This window comes from Kogia breviceps, chromosome 7 (assembly GCF_026419965.1).
Source record: "Kogia breviceps isolate mKogBre1 chromosome 7, mKogBre1 haplotype 1, whole genome shotgun sequence".
In the NCBI taxonomy this organism is placed as follows: domain Eukaryota; kingdom Metazoa; phylum Chordata; class Mammalia; order Artiodactyla; family Physeteridae; genus Kogia; species Kogia breviceps.
In genome coordinates this window covers 62,063,461-62,082,640 of record NC_081316.1, presented here as the reverse complement: position 1 = coordinate 62,082,640, position 19,180 = coordinate 62,063,461, and the positions used below count along the sequence as shown (strand labels likewise).

At 38.0% G+C, this 19,180-nt stretch overlaps 1 protein-coding gene across 6 annotated transcripts in view; it reads right to left on the bottom strand.

Moving 5' to 3' along the window:
- Positions 1-19,180, bottom strand: part of NARS2 (asparaginyl-tRNA synthetase 2, mitochondrial) — a 144,830-nt gene that overhangs the window by 114,293 nt on the left and 11,357 nt on the right. For 5 of the 6 annotated variants that reach the window (XR_010841395.1, XM_059068149.2, XM_067038422.1 and 2 more), the window contains one exon: positions 18,534-18,614. The exons of the other annotated variant lie outside the window; for it this stretch is intronic. Coding sequence is in view for 3 of the 5 variants with exons in the window: in XM_059068149.2 (XP_058924132.1) it covers positions 18,534-18,614 (81 nt within the window). In the remaining 2 variants the exon portion in view is untranslated. The remainder of the gene's footprint in view (positions 1-18,533; positions 18,615-19,180) is intronic. 6 annotated transcript variants of the gene reach the window in all.

Sequence of the window (19,180 nt, the reverse complement as noted above, 5' to 3'; positions counted from 1 at the left end):
CCAGGTAGATTGAAGACATACATGTGTAATGCACAAACTATAAAACTTTTAGGAGATGACATAGAAAGGATTTCTTAAACAAGATAGAAAAGCACAATACATAAAGGAAAAGTTTAAATTTGACTAAATTAAAATTAAGAACTCTATCAAAAGACCATATTAAAAAAAGAGAAAAGGCAAGCCAAAAACTGGGAGAAAACATTTGCAACAATATACTCAATGAAAGACTGATACCCAGAATATAAAAACACTGATATGCTACATATAAAATAGATAACCAACAAGGACCTACTATATAGCACAAAGAACTACACTCAATATTTTGTAATAATCTATAAGGGAAAAGAATCTGAAAATGAACATACACATGTATAACTGAATCACTTCGTTGTACACCGGAAACTAACACAACACTATAAATCAACTATACTTCAATAAATAAATAAATAAATAAAACCTGCAAAAAAAAAAAAAAAGATAACACAATAGAAAATATTATAGAAGAGAAAATGAGTGGCCAATAACCATAAGATAAAATTCTCAATCTCAATAGTTACCAGAGAAAAACAAATTAAAATCACATCAAGATCCCATTTTATATCCATGAGATTGGCAAAATTTTAAGACTGAAAATATTGAATACTGGCAAAGATGTGGAACAGCACACCCTGCTGGTGGGAGTTTAAATTCATTCTTCCCTTGTAAAAATTTGGATTTCTCTAGTGAAGTTGAAGCTATGAACATGCACTTCCACTATTCTGTATGCACCCTTGAAGGCATATTGGAATCACCCAGAGAGCCTTAAAAAATACTAATGCTTGAGTCCTATTTCCCAGATTCTTATTCAATTGAAATATAATATTGAGAAAAAAAAGCTCATCACAGAAAAATAGTATGATTCCATTTGTATAATTTGAGAACCATGCAAAACGAAACAATATTTTGCCTAGGGGTACATCCACGTGGCAAAACTATTTTTTTAACGCATGAGAATAATAAAACACAAAATCAGCACAGTGGGAATAGGGTGGGAGATAGAACTGGGAGGGCACAAAGTAGAGGATCAAAGGTACTAATAAAGTCCTATTTCTTAAGTTTAGTAGTTTGTGGTACAGGAGTATGCCTTATACTGTCTACATAGCATACATTATTATATATCTATAACAATATTTAATAAAAATGAGTTAAGTATTATTAATACCTTATTTATACAAAAAAAAAGGGCAGTACCCATCACTCTTGCCAACAGTGCCTATCAATATATGTTGTTATTCTCCTTTCCCAAAAGGTTGTCTTGGAAGAATGGTCAAAAAGAAATGACAAGGATGCATTACTTCAGTGTGGTGCTCACTCTTAACAGCTGTCTGTACCTAATAAAAAGAGTCTTCTTTAATCTCAGAACTTTAGTCAAGGTTTTGGTATCTTTTCTCAAAAGCCAACTTCAGGAGTCATTATGGTGTGACAAACAGCATTTACTTTACAGCCAAACAGATCTTGTTTAAACTACAACTCTGTCTCTTATTGTGTGGCTTTTGATAAATTCTATCTGAGCCTAGTTTCCTCATGTAAAAAAAAAAAAAAAGATAACTCATTCAACAAGTATTTATGGAGCAACTATCATGTGTCCGATATTATACAATGATGTACAAGAGACACGTCATTTCTGCCCTTCTAAAGGCAAACTAATTCCTACTTCAAAGGGTTGCTGAAAAGATTATATAATATATATAAAGGAACTTGACATGGTGACTGAAATATATTTGGTATTCAATAAATGCTTTTTCTCTTTCTGCTTGGATTAGTTAAAGCTAATGAAGTGGATTATTCCTTTTAGAAAACTTGCCAAATAGTTTAACATTATTAAAAAAACAACAAAATAACATACATGACTATATAGTAAACTACTATACAGATATTAGTTGATTTAACGTACTTTACAAATGTTAGATGCTATTATTTTGATCCACACTCAGGTTAAAATGTCGGCATCTGAATCAAATTAAAACTAAAAATTATGAACTCAAGCATAACTGGATTCAGATTTCACAGCATTTTTAAAAATATTTTAATGATTTGACTTAATATGTATCCTATAATATCTACAATTTGTTCTTAATATGGCTAGCTTTCAAATTCACATTATTTTGGTGGCACTTATTATTGTAGGATTTTTTTTTCCCCACTTAAAAATATCTCGCAAATTCATGTTGCTGAGAGGTGGAACAGAAATAACTTTGTAAGTCAAACAGGACCAGCACAGTGCTTTTCACAAAAAGGAGGCTTAAATACTTACAGGACAAATCAATAGTAAATTTTAGTCCAGCTGTATGGCTGATGGGATTAGATCATTTTAAGGATGCACTCCACTTGGTGGATACCACACGATGGAAGAAATATCTTAGTCTTTTGAATAGGAGCAGGCTGTATCAGTTCACAGTCTGACAAAAGTTTTTTGTTTTTTTTTTAACCATGGTGTTAATTTACAAGATCCTCAATTCACAGTGGAAGCGGCAAAAACACATTATGGCTGGGAGCATACCAGCTTTTGGGGGCAGTTCTCTTCTCAGTGCCTTTGAATGATCTCAGATTTGCTTATCCTAACCTAGTATAGCATTTTCTTTCTTTCCCTTTTAAAATTATTATTTTTTAATTGAAAAAGTAATACATCTAATTAAAATTGGAAAAATTTTAAAAATTTGGTAACACACTCTGACAGTTGATTCATAAGAAATAGCACCCATGCATACTGCTGACAAAAATAAAAGTTAGTACAAACTCTCTAGAGAGAAATAAGTAACAGTGATTACCTATGGGAAGGGGAGCTGGGTAGCTGGGGGTCTGGGGTAGAAGGGAAACTTTTATTTACTTTATGCTCTTTTGTAACTTTTGAACTGGGTACCTTTTACATATATTATCTTTTTTGTTTTTTAAGTAATATATGCATATGATCAAAAATTCAAAGAATATAGAACAGAAGGCCCCATGCCCAGGGGTGAACATTACTGTGAGTCTTTATCTTTCTTCCAGATATGTCCTAGGCATTTTTTTTTTTTTTTTTGCAGTACGCGGGCCTCTCACTGTTGTGGCCTCTCCCGTTGTGGAGCACAGGCTCCGGACGTGCAGGCTCAGCGGCCACGGCTCACGGGCCCAGCCGCTCCGCGGCATGTGGGATCTTCCCGGACCGGGGCACAAACCCGTGTCCCCTGCATCAGCAGGCGGATTCTCAACCACTGCGCCACCAGGGAAGCCCAACAAACTAATTTTAGACAATGACTAGTTGTATGACAAAAATAGAACAGGCATTCGAATTTGAGGGTAACCAAGGGATAAGAAGACTACTTTAATCCTCATAACAAAGCGTGTAAAACTGATGCCATAACCCTATCTGACATGAAGAAACTCAGGTCTGGAGAAGTTAAGTGACTTGCCCAAGGTCACACAATTAATAAAGGCAGAAATGGGTTATGAAAACAAATCTTTAGTCTCTAGCAAATGGAAAATTAATTTAGATTTAGAAAGTTTTAAGGGTGGAGTAGCCCCTCATTCTTTTCTTCCTCTTTAAAAATTTTCCTCTTTCTGCTGGAAATAGATTGTTACAGTCAACATATAGGCCAAGGGTTCTTTTTCAAAAAATTTTCTCAAAGTATAGTTGATTTACAGTGTTGTGTTAATTTCTGCTGTACAGCAGTCACTCAATTATAAATATATGTTTTTTCATATTCTTTTCCATTATGGATTATCATGGGATATTGAATATAGTTCCCTGTGCTATACAGTAGGACCTTGTTGTTTATCCGTCCTATATATACTGGTTTGCATCTGCTAATCCCAAACTCAAAATCCTTTTCTGGGCTTCCCTAGTGGCGCAGTGGTAGAATCACATCCCCTAGACTTTTGCATGACCTACATGTATATGCACACACGTGAATCCACATGAATAAATATGTACTTTTTTTTTTTTTTTTTTTTTGCGGTACACGGGCCTCTCACTGTTGTGGCCTCTCACTGTTGCGGAGCACAGGCTCTGGACGTGCAGACTCAGCGGCCATGGCTCACGGGCCTAGCCGCTACGCGGCATGTGGGATCTTCCCGGACTGGGGCACGAACCTGTGTCCTGCATCGGCAGGCGGACGCTCAACCACTGCGCCACCAGGGAAGCCCTGTCCTAGGCATTTTTGACATGCAAAATCTGTATCTCCTTAATAGAAATAGACATCCTCAACAGAAGAAAATGACTAGTCATTTTTTTTTAACTGAAGTATGGTTGATTTACAATGTTAAATAGACATCCTCAACAGAAGAAAATGACTAGTCATTTTTTTTTTAATTGAAGTATGGTTGATTTACAATGTTGTGTTAGTTTCAGGTGTACAGCAACGTGATTCAGTTATACATATGTATGTATCTATTTTTTCAGATTCTTTTCCCTTATAGGTTATTACAAAATATTGAATACAGTTCACTGTGCTATACAGAAGGTCCTTGTTGGTTATGAAAACGACTAGTCTTAAGGTTGAAAGTTGTGCAAAGCTAAAAGTCCAAAGAAAATATAATCAACAAGTATCCAAATGTTCCATCACACTGTCAGGTAGTGCGGAGGATACAGTTCTTCCCCGTAAGGAGCTTGCAATCTAGATGAGGAAACAAAATTGATGTCAAAAAACCATTAAAGAACAACTGAATGTTAAAATAGGAGATAACAACTGAACAGGAGTTGAAAGAATGAAAAGATTAACGTTAGCTGAAAAAACGTTGCTTTGAGAAGAGGTTTGACCTGCGTTAGCCCTCGTCCCATCTAAAAGGTTTAAAAGAAACAGGGAAGAGTATTGAAAAGTGAAAACATCAAGCAGAACCAAAACAATGTGCTCCATAAATAACTTAACCATAAAAATTGATAAGCACCAAAATTCCTGAGGCCCAATAATTTATTATCATTTCTAGAATGCACAACAATTTGGAAAAGAGAAACCTTTGGTGCTTACATCAGCCTGCTCCTGCGTATTAAGTTTTCCTTATTTTTGATCAGCAATTTTAAGTTTTCGTATGTCATTTCATTTACTCTTACAAGCTCTAAGCGTAGTGTTATTCACATTTTACAAGTAGGAAGTTGAGAACAGTAAAAAGTAGTCCAAAAGTGACTGGCTTCTTTTTTCTTTTGGCATGACACTTCTGGCAATGACAAGTGTGGGGAGTTCCACAGACCCACTCCTCAGTGAAACTGGTGAAACTTATAAAAAACAAAAAAACCAAACCCTATCCCCACCCCAGCCACCTCTGAAAATGGTCCTAAGGTCATAAAGAAAATGAAGAAACACCTATTCAAGAAAATCTACTAAAACTTGGTAAGGACAAAGAACTTTTGTGGTGTCTGAATAACAATCTTTCTCCCCCCACCCTTCCCCATCACAGCTTAGCACGACAGAATCTCCACTCCAGACTGATAGAGCCGAGGACACAGGGCTCTCCTGAAGCCAAGCTCCCAGTCAGAGGACTATCCTGACATGATGAGCAGCACAGCATGCCAGCATTTCTCACCTTGTCCACAGCTACCTGTTGCTGAAGCTAAGCTGTGGGTGAGTGTGGTTGAGAGGTGGGGGCTCCCTTCTCCCCAGTCCCTGCTTTTGGGACAGAGGCTCTACCCTGGGTGAGGCCCTGATAAGAATACTAGACCTGGATTATCTTGCCCCAGCTCACGGGGTGAGGCTTCCATGCTGGGCGCGGCAAGCCAAGGAGACCTGGGGCTACAGCCACCCACTTAATTGAACACTCAGCTCCTAAACTGAAATGTCATTTAAAGAGAAGTGTCCACTGTTCCTGCCCCCAGGACCACAGCCTTGGTTCAGAGATTTTCACTGGGGCTAGAAGCAGCCATAAACCAGACTTCCAAATCTCTTCCCAGAGGAAGTGACTTCACTGGTGGGTAAGTTCAAACCTAAGGGTGCTCTTAAAAACAGTGGTTGTAGTGAAAGACCATTGGGAAGAGATTGATATTCTTTGGAGATAAAGGCTAAACTGCGGATCTGCTGGTTTGCTGCAGAGAAATGGAAAGAGACAGAAGAGATCTTTTGTGGTCAGAATAAATTTTAAACATTGCCCTTGGGAAGTACATCTTTAAAGAAGCCTAAATTTGACTGGATTAGTCTGTGAAGCAATTTACACCCCCAAACATTGCTGAAAACAACAGAGCAAGCAGCCGCAATTAGTGGAGCTTAAGAGCTGGGTATGGTCTGGGAAAGAAATAGCTGAAAGAGCCCTGCCAGAATCAGTGCCATCTCTGGATGATAGTGGGCACACCCAAGGCTGTATCCCCTGAGGTGCAACATCAAAGACCTCACACTGCTGGTGGAGAGGGAAAAAGACAGATCTGTATCTAGAATAAGGAATTCCTATAACTCAACAACAAAAAGACAAATAAGCCAATTAAAAAATGAACAACAGACTGAAATAGACATTTCTCCAAAGAAGATATACAAATGGTCAACGGGCACACAAAAAAGATATTCAAGACCCTTAGACATTAGGGAATGGAAAATCAAAACCACAAGATACTGCTTAACGTTCATCAGGATGCCTATAATCAAAGAAACTGAAAATAACAAGCACTGGTGAGAATGTGGTAAGAGTGGAACCCTCATACCACTGGTGCGAATATAATATGGTACAGCCACTGTGGAAAATAATTTTGGCAGTTCCTCAGTAAGTTAAACTAGAACATAAACATATGGTCCAGCAGTCCTACTCCTAAATATATACTCAAAACAACTGAAAACAGGTGTTCAAACAAAAATTTGTACACGAATGTCCATAGTATTATTATTCACAAAAACCAAAGGTGGAAACAACTCAATGTCCGTCAATGAATGAATGGCTAAACAAAATGTGGTAGATCCATACAATGGAACATGATTCAGTAATAAAAGGAAATGAAATACTCATGCATGTTAACAGAAGTCAGACACAAAAGGCTCCACACTGTATGATTCCATTTATATGAAATAGCCAGAAATTCACAAAGACAAAAAGTAGATGAGAGATTACTAGGAGCTGGAGGTAAAGGGAATGAGTTTTTGCTATTGAGCTTCTGTTAGGGTGCTGAACAATTCTGGAAATATAGTAGTGATGGTTGTACAATACCGTGACTATAATGGTACTGAATAGTTCATTAAAAATGGTTACACTGATACATTTTATATTATGTAAATACCCACAATAATAAAAAAAGCAAACCCATCTAATGCCAAACTTCAGTACACAGTATGAGAACCAGTATGAGAATGCCCACAGTTTAAGATTTGGATATAAAATTACACATCTTCATGGGTTCCATTTAATAGGCTTTCAGTTCATTCTTCACTTTAAGAAGTATTTAAATGTATAAACTCTAGATCTGAATACTGTTCTTGTTATATGAAGTATTACTCCAAGATTTTCTCAGCCTAATTTAAGTTCACAATAAGTGATCATTTACCTACCACATTTTGGCACAGAAGTGTAATTAAAAGCTTAAATATGAATTACATATTTACATATAAATTGTAAACTATCAAAAGGCAAAGAGAAAATCGACAATGAAATACCACTTCACACTCTCTGGGATTGCTATAACTAAAAAAAGAAGAGCAGGGGGAGACCTTCAAGATGGTGGAAGAGTAAGACACAGAGATCACCTTCCTCCCCACAAATACATCAGAAATACATCTACATGTGGAACAACTCCTACAGAACACCTACTGAACGCTGGCAGAAGACCTCAGACTTCCCAAAAGGCAAGAAACTCCCCACACACCTGGGTAGGGCAGAAGAAAAAACAGAGACAAAAGAATAGGGACGGGACTTGCACCTCTGGAAGGGAGCTGTGAAGGAGGAAAAGCTTCTACACACTAGGAAGCGCCTTCACTGGCAGAGACGCGGTGGCGGGGGGGACACTTCAGAGCCACGGAGGAGAGCGCAGCAACAGGGGTGCGGAGGGCAAAGCGGAGAGATTCCCGTACAGGGGATCGGTGCCGACCAGCACTCACCAGCCCAAGAGGCGTGTCTGCTCACCCGCTGGGGCGGCTGGGGGCTGGGAGCTAAGGCTCGGGCTTCGGAGGTCAGATCCCAGGGAGAGGACTGGGGTTGGCTGCGTGAACACAGCCTGAAGGGGGCTTGTGCACCACAGTTAGCCAGGAAGGAGTCCGGGGAAAAGTGTGGAACTGCCTAGGAGGCAAGAGACCATTGTTTCCTGGTGTGCGAGGACAGGGGATTCAGAGACGGGTGCGAGCTGCGGGTCTCAGCGCGGACCCCAGAGACAGGCATGAGACGCTAAGGCTGCTGCTGTTGGAGCCACCAAGAAGCCTGTGTGCAAGCACAGGTCACTATCCATACCTCCCCTCCCGGGAGCCTGTGCAGCCCGCCACCGCCAGGGTCCCGTGATCCAGGGACAACTGCCCCGGGAGAACAGACAGCACGCCTCAGGCTGCTGCAATGTCATGCCGGCCTCTGCTGCCGCAGGCTCACCCCGCATCCGTACCCCTCCCTCCCCCCAGCCTGAGTGAGTCACAGCCCCAGAATCAGCTGCTCCTTTAACCCGGTCCTGTCTGAGCGAAGAACAGACGCCCTCAGGAAACCTACAGGCAGAGGCAGGTCCAAATCCAAAGCTGAACCCCAGGAGCTGTGCAAAGAACAAAAAGGGAAATCTCTCCCAGCAGTCTCAGGAGTGGCGGATTAAATCTCCACAATCAACTTGATGTACCCTGCACCTGTGGAATACCTGACGAGACAATGAATCATCCCAAAACTGAGTCGGTGGACTTGGGAGCAACGATATATATATTTTTTTCTCTTTTTGTGAGTGTGTATGTGTATGCTTCTTTGTGTGATTTTGTCTGTACAGCTTTGCTTTCACCATTTCTCCTAGGGTTCTGTCTGTCCGCTTTTTCTTTAGTATAGTTTTTAGTGTTTGTCATCATTGGTGGATTTGTTTTTTGGTTTCGTTGCTCTCTTCTTTCTTTCTCTTTTTTTTATTACTTTAAATTTTTTAAAAATTTTTAACAATTAGTTTTTATTTTAACAACTTTATTTTATCTCTTTTCTCCTTTCCTTCTTTCTTTCTTGCTTTCCTTCCTTCCTTCCTTCTCCCCTTCTCTCTCCCTTTTCTTCTAAGCTGTGTGGCTGACATGATGTTGGTGCTCCAACCAGGTATCAGGCCTGTGCCTCTGAGGTGGGAGAGCCTAGTTCAGCACATTGGTCCACCAGAGACCTCCCAGCTCCACATAATATCAAAAGTCGAAAGATCTCCCAGAGATCTCCATCTCAATGCTAAGACCCAGCTCCACTCAACGACAACCTGCAAGCTACACTGCTGGACACCCTATGCCAAACAACTAGCAAGACAGGAACAAACCCCACCCATTAGTAGAGAGGCTGCCTAAAATCAGAATAAGGTCACAGACACCCCAAAACACGTCACCGGATGCAGTCCTGCCCACCAGAAAGACAATATCCAGACTTATTCACCAGAACACAGGCACCGGTCCCCTCCACCAGGAAACCTACACAACCCACTGAATCAACCTTAGCCACTGGGGGCAGACACCAAAAACAATGGGAACTATGAACCTGCAGCCTGCAAAAAGGAGACCCCAAACACAGTAAATTAAGCAGAATGAGAAGACACAGAAACACACAGCAGATGAAGGAACAAGGTATAAACACACCAGACCAAACAAATGAAGAGGAAATAGGCAGTCTACCTGAAAAAGAATTCAGAGTAATGATAGTAATCCTGGTCCAAAATCTTGGAAATAGAAAGGAGAAAATACGAGAAATGTTTAACAAGGACTTAGAAGAACTAAAGAGCAAACAAACAATGATGAACACACAATAAATGAAATTAAAAAGTCTCTAGAAGGAATCAATAGCAGAATAACTGAGGCAGAAGAACAGATAAATGATCTGGAAGATAAAATAGTGGAAATAACTACTGCAGAGCAGAATAAAGAAAAAAGAATGAAAAGAATTGAGGACAGTCTCAGAGACCTCTGGGACATTAAACACACCAACATTCGAATTATAGGGGTCCCAGAAGAAGAAGAGAAAAAGAAAGGGACTGAGAAAATATTTGAAAAGATTATAGTTGAAAACTTCCCTAATATGGGAAAGGAAATAGTAAATCAAGTCCAGGAAGTCCAGAGAGTACTATACAGAATAAATCCAAGGAGAAATACAAGACACATATTAATCAAACTATCAAAAATTAAATACAAAGAAAAAATATTAAAAGCAGCAAGGGAAAAACAACAAATAATATACAAGGGAATCCCCATAAGGTTAAAAGCTGATCTTTCAGCACAAACTCTGCAAGCCAAAAGGGAGTGAGGACATATTGAAAGTGATGAAAGGGAAAAAACTACAACCAAGATTACTCTACCCAGCAAGGATCTCACTCAGATTTGATGCAGAAATTAAAACTTTTACAGACAAGCAAAAGCTGAGAGAGTTCAGCACCACCAAATCAGCTTTACAACAAATTCTAAAGGAACTTCTCTAGGCTAGAAACACAAGAGAAGGAAAAGACCTACAAGAACAAACCCAAAACAATTAAGAAAATGGTAATAGGAACATGCATATCAATAATTACCTTAAATGTAAATGGTTTAAATGCTCCAACCAAAACACACAGACTGACTGAATGGATACAAAAACAAGACCCATATATATGCTGTCTACAAGAGACCCACTTCAGACCTAGGGACACATACACACTGAAAGTGAGGGGATGGAAAAAGATATTCCATGCAAATGGAAATCAAAAGAAAGCTGGAGACGCAATACTCATATCACACAAAATAGACTTTAAAATAAAGACTATTACAAGAGACAAAGAAGGACACTACATAATGATCAACTGATCAATCCAAGATATAACAATTGTAAATATTTATGCACCCAACTTAGGAGCACCTCAATACATAAGGAAAATGCTAACAGCCATAAAAGGGGAAATTGACAGTAACACAATCATAGTAGGGGACTTTAACACCCCACTTCCACCAATGGACAGTTCATCCAAAATGAAAATAAATATGGAAACACAAGCTTTAAATGATACATTAAACAAGATAGACTTAATTGGTATTTCTAGGACATTCCATCCAAAAAGAACAGAATACGCTTCCTTCTCAAATGCTCATGGAACATTCCCCAGGATATATCATATCTTGGGTCACAAATGAAGCCTTGTTAAATTTAAGAAATTTGAAATCGTATCAAGTATCTTTTCCAACCACAACACTATGAGACTAGATATCAATTACAGGAAAAAACCTGTAAAATATACAAACACATGGAGGCTAAACAACACACTACTTAATAACGAAGTGATCACAGAAGAAATCAAAGAGGAAAACAAAAAATACCTAGAAACAAATGACAATGAAAACACGACGACCCAAAACATATGGGATGCAGCAAAAGAAGTTCTAAGAGAGTTTACAGCAATACAATCCTACCTCAAGAAACAAAAAACATCTCAAATAAACAACCTAATCTTACACCTACAGCATTAGAGAAAGAAGAACAAAAAAAAAACCAAAGTTAGCAGAAAGAAAGAAATCATAAAGATCAGATCAGAAATAAATGAAAAAGAAATGAAAGAAACAATAGCAAAGATCAATAAAACTAAATGCTGGTTCTTTGAAAAGATAAACAAAATTGATAAACCATTAGCCAGACACATCAAGAAAAAAAGGGAGAAGACTCAAATCAATAGAATTAGAAATGAAAAAGAAGTAACAACTGACACTGCAGAAAGACAAAGGATCATGAGGGATTACTACAAGCAACTATATGCCAATAAAATGGACAACCTGGAAGAAATGGACAAATCTTAGAAAAGCACAACCCTCCAAGACCCAACCAGGAAGAAATAGAAAATATAAACAGACCAATCACAAGCACTGAAATTGAAACTGTGATTAAAAATCTTCCAGCAAACAAAAGCCCAGGACCCGATGGCTTCACAGGTGAATTCTATCAAACATTTAGAGAAGAGCTAACACCTATCCTTCTTAAACTCTTCCAAAATACAGCAGAGGGAGGAACACACCCAAACTCATTCTACAAGACCACCGTCACCCTGAAACTAAATCCAGACAAAGATGTCACAAAGAAAGAAAACTACAGGCCAATATCACTGATGAACATGGATACAAAATCCTCAACAAAATACTAGCAAACAGAATCCAACAGCACATTAAAAGGATCATACACCATGATCAAGTGGGGTTTATCCCAGGAATGCGAGGATTGTTCAATATATGCAAATCAAACAATGTGATACACCATATTAACAAACTGAAGGAGAAAAACCATATGATCATCTCAATAGATGCAGAAAAAGCTTTCGACAAAATTCAACACCCATTTATCATAAAAACCCTCCAAAAGTGGGCATAGAGGGAACCTCCCTCAACATAATAAAGGCCATATATGACAAACCCACAGCCAACTTTGTTCTCAGTGGTGAAAAACTGAAATCATTTCCAATAAGATAAGGAACAAAACAAGGTTGCCCACTCTCACCACTCTTATTCAACATAGTTTTGGAAGTTTTAGCCACAGCAATCAGAGAAAAAAAGAAATAAAAGGAATCCAAATCGGAAAGAAGAAGTAAAGCTGTCACTGTTTGCAGATGACATGATACTATACATAGAGAATCCTAAAGGCTCTATCAGAAAACTACTAGAACTAATCAATGAATTTGGTAAAGTAGCAGGATATAAAATTAATGCACAGAAATCTCTTGCACTCCTATACACTAATGATGGAAAAATTTGAAAGAGAAATTAAGGAAACACTCCCATTTACCATTGCAACAAAAAGAATAAAATACCTAGGAATAAACCTACCTAAGGAGACAAAAGACCTGTATGCAGAAAACTATAAGACACTGATGAAAGAAATTAAAGATGATACAAATAGATGGAAAGATATACCATGTTCTTGGATTAGAAGAATCAACATTGTGAAAATGATTATAATACCCAAAGCAATCTACAGATTCAATGCAATCCCTATCAAATTACCAATGGCATTTTTCACAGAACTAGAACAAAAAATTTCACAATTTGTATGGAAACAGAAAAGACCCCGAATAACCAAAGCAATCTTGAGAAAGAAAAACGGAGCTGGAGGAGTCAGGCCACCGGACTTCAGACTACACTAAAAAGCGACAGTAATCAAGACAATATGATACTGGCACAAAAACAGAAATACAGACCAATGGAACAGGATAGAAAGCCCAGAGATAAACCCACACACATATGGTCACCTTATTTTTGATAAAGGAGGCAAGAATATACAATGGAGAAAAGACAGCCTCTTCAATAAGTGGTGCTGGGAAAGCTGGACAGCTACATGTAAAACAATGAACTTAGAACACTCCGTAACACCATACACAAAAATAAACTCAAAATGGATTAAAGACCTAAATGTAAGGCCAGACACTATCAAACTCTTAGAGGAAAACATAGGCAGAACACTCTATGACATAAATCACAGCAAGATCCTTTTTGACCCACCTCTTAGAGAAATGGAAATAAAAACAAAAATACACAAATGGGACCTAATGAAACTTAAAAGCTTTTGCACAGCAAAGGATACCATAAACAAGACCAAAAGATAGCCCTCAGAATGGGAGAAAACAGTTGCAAATGAAGCAACTGACAATGGATTAATCTCCAAAATTTACAAGCAGGTCATGCAGCTCAATAGCAAAAAAACAAACAACCCAATCCAAAAAATGGGCAGAAAACCTCAATAGATATTTCTCCAAAGAAGATATACAGATTGCCAACAAACACATGAAAGAATGCTCAACATCACTATTCAGTAGAGAAATGAAAATCAAAACTACAATGAGGTATTACCTCACACTGATAATATGGCCATCATCAAAAAATCTAGAAACAATAAATGCTGGAGAGGCTGTGGAGAAAAGGGAACCTTCTTGCACTGTTGGTGGGAATGTAAATTGATACAGCCACTATGGAGAACAGTATGGAGGTTCCTTAAAAAACTACAAATAGATTTGCCATACAACTCAGCAATCCCACTACTGGGCATATACCCTGAGAAAACCATAATTTAAAAAGAGTCATGTACCAAAATGTTCACTGCAGCTCTATTTACAATAGCCAGGACATGGAAGCAACCTAAGTGTCCATCAACAGATGAATGGCTAAAGAAGATGTGGCACATATATACAAATGGAATATTACTCAGCCATAAAAAGAAACGAAATTGAGATATTTGTAGTGAGGTGGATGGACCTAGAGAATGTCATATAGAGTGAAGTTAAGTCAGAAAGAGAAAAACAAATACTGTATGCTAACACATATATATGGAATCTAAAAAAAAAGGGGGGGTTCTGAAGAACCTAGGGGCAGGACAGGAATAACGATGCAGAGGTAGAAAATGGACTTGAGGACATGGGGGGGGAAGGGTAAGCTGGGACGAAGTGAGAGAGTGGCATGGACTTATATATACTACCAAATGTAAAATAGATAGGTTGGAGAAGCAACCACATAGCACAGGGAGATCAGCTCAGTGCTTTGTGACCACCTAGAGGGGTGGGACAGAGAGGATGAGAGGGAGACGCAAGAGGGAGGAGATATGGTGATATATGTATATGTACAGCTGATTCACTTTGTTATAAAGCAGAAACTAATACACCACTGGAAAGCAATTATACTCCAACAAAGATGTTAAAAAATAATGAAGAGCAACAATAAGTGTTGGCGATAATGGGGAGAAATTGGAACCTTCATACACTGCTGTTGGGAATGTAAAGTGATGCAGCCACTTTGGAAAATGGTTTGGTGGTTTCTCAAAATATTAAACATAAAGGGACCACATGATGCAGCAATTCCACTCAAGAGAAATGATATCATATACTCATCCAAATGATTTCACAAATGTTGATAGTAGCATTAATCATAATAGCCAAAAGGTAGAAATAATCCAAACATCCATCAACTGCTAAATGGATAAATAAAACGTTGGATATCTATACAACAGAATACTGGTTGGATATAAAAGGAATGAAGTACTGATACATGTTACAACTTGTATGAACCTCAAAAATGTTGTGCTAAATGAAAGCCTGACACAAAAGGCCACATGTTGTATGACTGCATTTATATGAAATATTCCAGAAGAGGCAAATCTATAGAGAGCACTTTAGTGGTTACTGAGAACTCAGGGTGGAAACAGGAAGGGACTGGTAGTGGTAATGGGTACTGGGCTTCACTTTGGGGTGATATAATGCTCTCAAATTAGATTGTGGTGATGCTTGCACAACTCTGTGAATCTACTAAAAACCACGGAACAGTATACTTTAAGTGACTGATTTTTATGGTATGTAAAATTTATCTCAATAAAGTTGTTTTAAAAAACCTGCTCCATTTTCTCATTCCTATACACCCCAACTTTACTTTTTATGATTCACCAACATAAACCTTCTAATCTGTCCATCCGGCATCCAGTGAAAACCCCACACTCATTTTAATTACTTGACTCTGCTCACATTCTTCCCCTACCTGAAGTACTCTCCCTAGGGTACAGTTAAGTCACATACTTATTTTGAAGATGTTTCTGACCAAGTCAATCCTCCCGGACCTAATTACCCTCTAGATTTCATACCACTTACAACTTGTAACACTGTAACCTCAAATATATACATAAAGCAGTTTCACCTTATTTCCTATCAATGTCTAGATTTTGCCACAATCCCTAATTCTTGCCTTTAATCTCTTTTATCTTCTCAGAGACAAACTAGTTACTCCAGAATCATAAAGATCAAACATAATTGTGGGAACTCAGCTAGGGCTCTAAAACAAAGAGGAAAAGGTGTACAACCAAAGAATATTGTAGGATAAGTAACATCAACAGTGAATGAAAAGCATGCTCCTTCCCCTCTTATGCCCTGCCAACTCACCAGCTTCACCAACAAGAACCTTAACTAATCTTTATATCCCCTTAACAGTTAGCACAGCATCTTGAACACAGATGGTACCAAAGGTCTGCTGAATAACAAATTATGCTTTGAATGCAACTTCCTACATGTGTATTCAGGAGTCCCCAAACCTTAGCAAATATCTGAAATCTTAAAGCAGGAAATGGGAATGAGGAAAAAAACCTAAAATGATGGGACATGCATTTACTTCTCGACAGTGTATTATGTTCTTACTGTGGATTTCAAGGTGGCATCTTACTGCTGTCCTCAAACCTGAATATGTACCAGGCATCCTTATCTTTAAGTAGTTACTGGACTTCATTGTGATCAGAACAAAAAAGAGCACTATTAAGAGAAGCAAGGATTTAGATGTGACACTTCACGTCCTCCTAACACTGGGGTGCCAAGACTCAAACCCCAACGCCTCTACATGCAGTCAGGAAGAAATCCACACAATGAAGCTTGGAAGTGTAGAGATGTGTGAGGTGGGAATAAGAAGGAGCACTGCTTTCAAAGGAGAGTGTGTTGGCAAGCAGAAGACAAATCTTAGGAGCTGAACTGCTGAAAGCAACAAAGACAGCGGGCTCATAAAACAAAAGCCACAGACTGCTGAAACCTGTGCTAGACCCTGAAAGCAGCAGCCTAGTATCAATGAATTCAAGAGCACCTTTCTGACACTCTGAATAGACAAAGCCTAATTCCACTACATAAAGTTCCTCAACCTGACCCTGGAGTACTATGAACATAGAACACTCCTCATTTGTTTAGCTTCAGAAATACATTTATGGACTTCCCTCGTGGCACAATGTTTAAGAATCCGTCTGCCAATGCAGGGGACACAGGTTTGAGCCCTGGTCCGGGAAGATCCCACATGCCGTGGAGCAGCTAAGCCCATGTGCCTTAACTACTGAGCCTGTGAGTCACAACTACTCAGCCCACGTGCCACAGCTACTGAAGCCCACTCGCCTAGAGCCCATGCTCCACAGCAAGAGAAGCCACTGCAATGAGTAGCCTCCACTCTCTGCAAATAGAGAAAGCCCGTGTGCAGTAACTTAGACCCAACGTGGCCAAAAATAAATAAATAAAATTTTTAAAGCCTCGATTTAAAAAAAAAAGAAATACATCTTCCTCCTTTCTGTGTATTTATTCTTATTTGGTAATTTATCTTGTGTCATTTAGTCCAAAATGCACATATTGTAATCATTCAGACTTGCTTAGGGGATTTCTCTGGTGGTAAAGCAGTTAGCTACAAATTTATAATTATTTAAGTTTGTAATAGATTTTTTTTACTTGTTTAACTTGGGTCTCTTTAATAATTCCCTTCATATTTGTAAAAACTCCTTTAGATTATATATTTCCTTCCCTATCATTTACTTTTTAATATTTGGTGGTTTAGATTAAGGGATCATGAAATGTATTTAAGGTGGGTAATTCCTCTTTACTTCAATATTCAGATGACTATTAAGGTGCAAAGAGAAATTTAACAACATAAATGGCTAGAAGAGAATGTTTTCTACAATTTACATACTGTTATTTTATCATCTGCTGCCTTCTTTGAACTCATATACAGATGCTAACACTCTTACTTTAAAAGTTCAACCAAGCATTTTTATTCTGCTTTTTCTTCAAACCACATATGAAGAAAGATAGCATTTGATTATTTTGAATAATGACTTTGACACATCAGGATAACTTCTCCCAGTGAATATGCTGTTCAATACTATGAAGAGAAAGCATCATTATCAAGAGTCAGAATATTTTGAACCAGAGAGAGAAGTTTTGTATAGGTCTTGTCATTTGATGGAATCACCCAAATATATAAAGAATCTTGATTTCTCAGAGATATAGAAATCAGTAAATAAATGAAAGAAATACAAAAAGCACCACTCATCAACATACATTTCTCTTTGTACATTATTATACTACTGGCCAATGATTTTAAACAGGCTGTCTAATTGGTAAATGAAAGGCTTTCAGTTGCCTACATGTAAGAAAAACTGGTAACTTTTAAATTTCCTGCAACAAGAGCAGGCTGACAATATGTGGCGCATAGTAGGAGCTCAAAAAATAATTGCTTAACAAAGAATTACAATAAAAGCCTTCATGAGGTATACAGACTAAATAATTTCTTATGCAAAATATATTTTCTAAAGACTCTGAAAAAGAAAATATTCACATGTATACTTTTCTAATTTTAGTTCATCTCTTAAAATAAGAGTTACACCCAAAAATATTACTTGGGGGTTGAATTTGCATAAAAGATACCTTAGAATTTTTATTAATTTCTTCAAACTTCTCTAGTTCACCAATTCACAGTTATTAAAAAAGGCAAATAGAGTACTAAATTAAAAATCCACTCCTTTCAGTCACAACGAAGGTAATACAGCTGGTTGGACAGAAAATTAGAGAAGTGTGAATTTTCTATACGTATTTTTTAAGGATTATTATCAACAAAATTTCATGTCCTATCCACATAACTCTCATTAAATTTAAAGCAAACCCTCAAATGAAAAATATGAGAGAGCAATAGACAGCTTACTTTAACTTGAAAAAGTTCTCCAGCCCCCTCACAGTCATTGGATGTGATTACTGGAGTATGAATATGCACAAAGCCACTGTCCTGGAAGAAAAAGAGAAACCACTTTTCTCAGTATATTTGTATGTGAAACACTTCCAAGAACATACACTTCATTATATGATTAAAATAGCACTAAGAGAATGCCATATCAAATCCCTCCTTAATCCCCAAAATAAAATTATTAAAATATCAAATGGAGAGTTTACTATGCACAAAGAATTTTAAATCAGAACTGACTTAGACAATATCTAGTCCAATCTCCTCACTGGAAAGACAAGGAAATTGAGGCCCTGAGAGAGTGAATGAGAGGACAAAATCATACAACTAGTCAGTGTCAGAGCTGGGACTGGAACCTAGATGCTCAGGACCTCTCTCTGGTGCCATTTTTTCTTCCCACTTTTCCAACATACTGATAGTGATTTAACACACACACACGCACGCACACTCACTCACTCAGGGCTAATGCTACCCACACTGCTAAGGGAATAAAAGTGATCAATATTAAGGTGTTATTTTGGAATGAGACCCTCAATTGTAACAAACCACCAAAAAGGAGATAAATTAAGGTTGACAATCAGGGACGGAAGAAATAAACAGCAAAAAGGCAA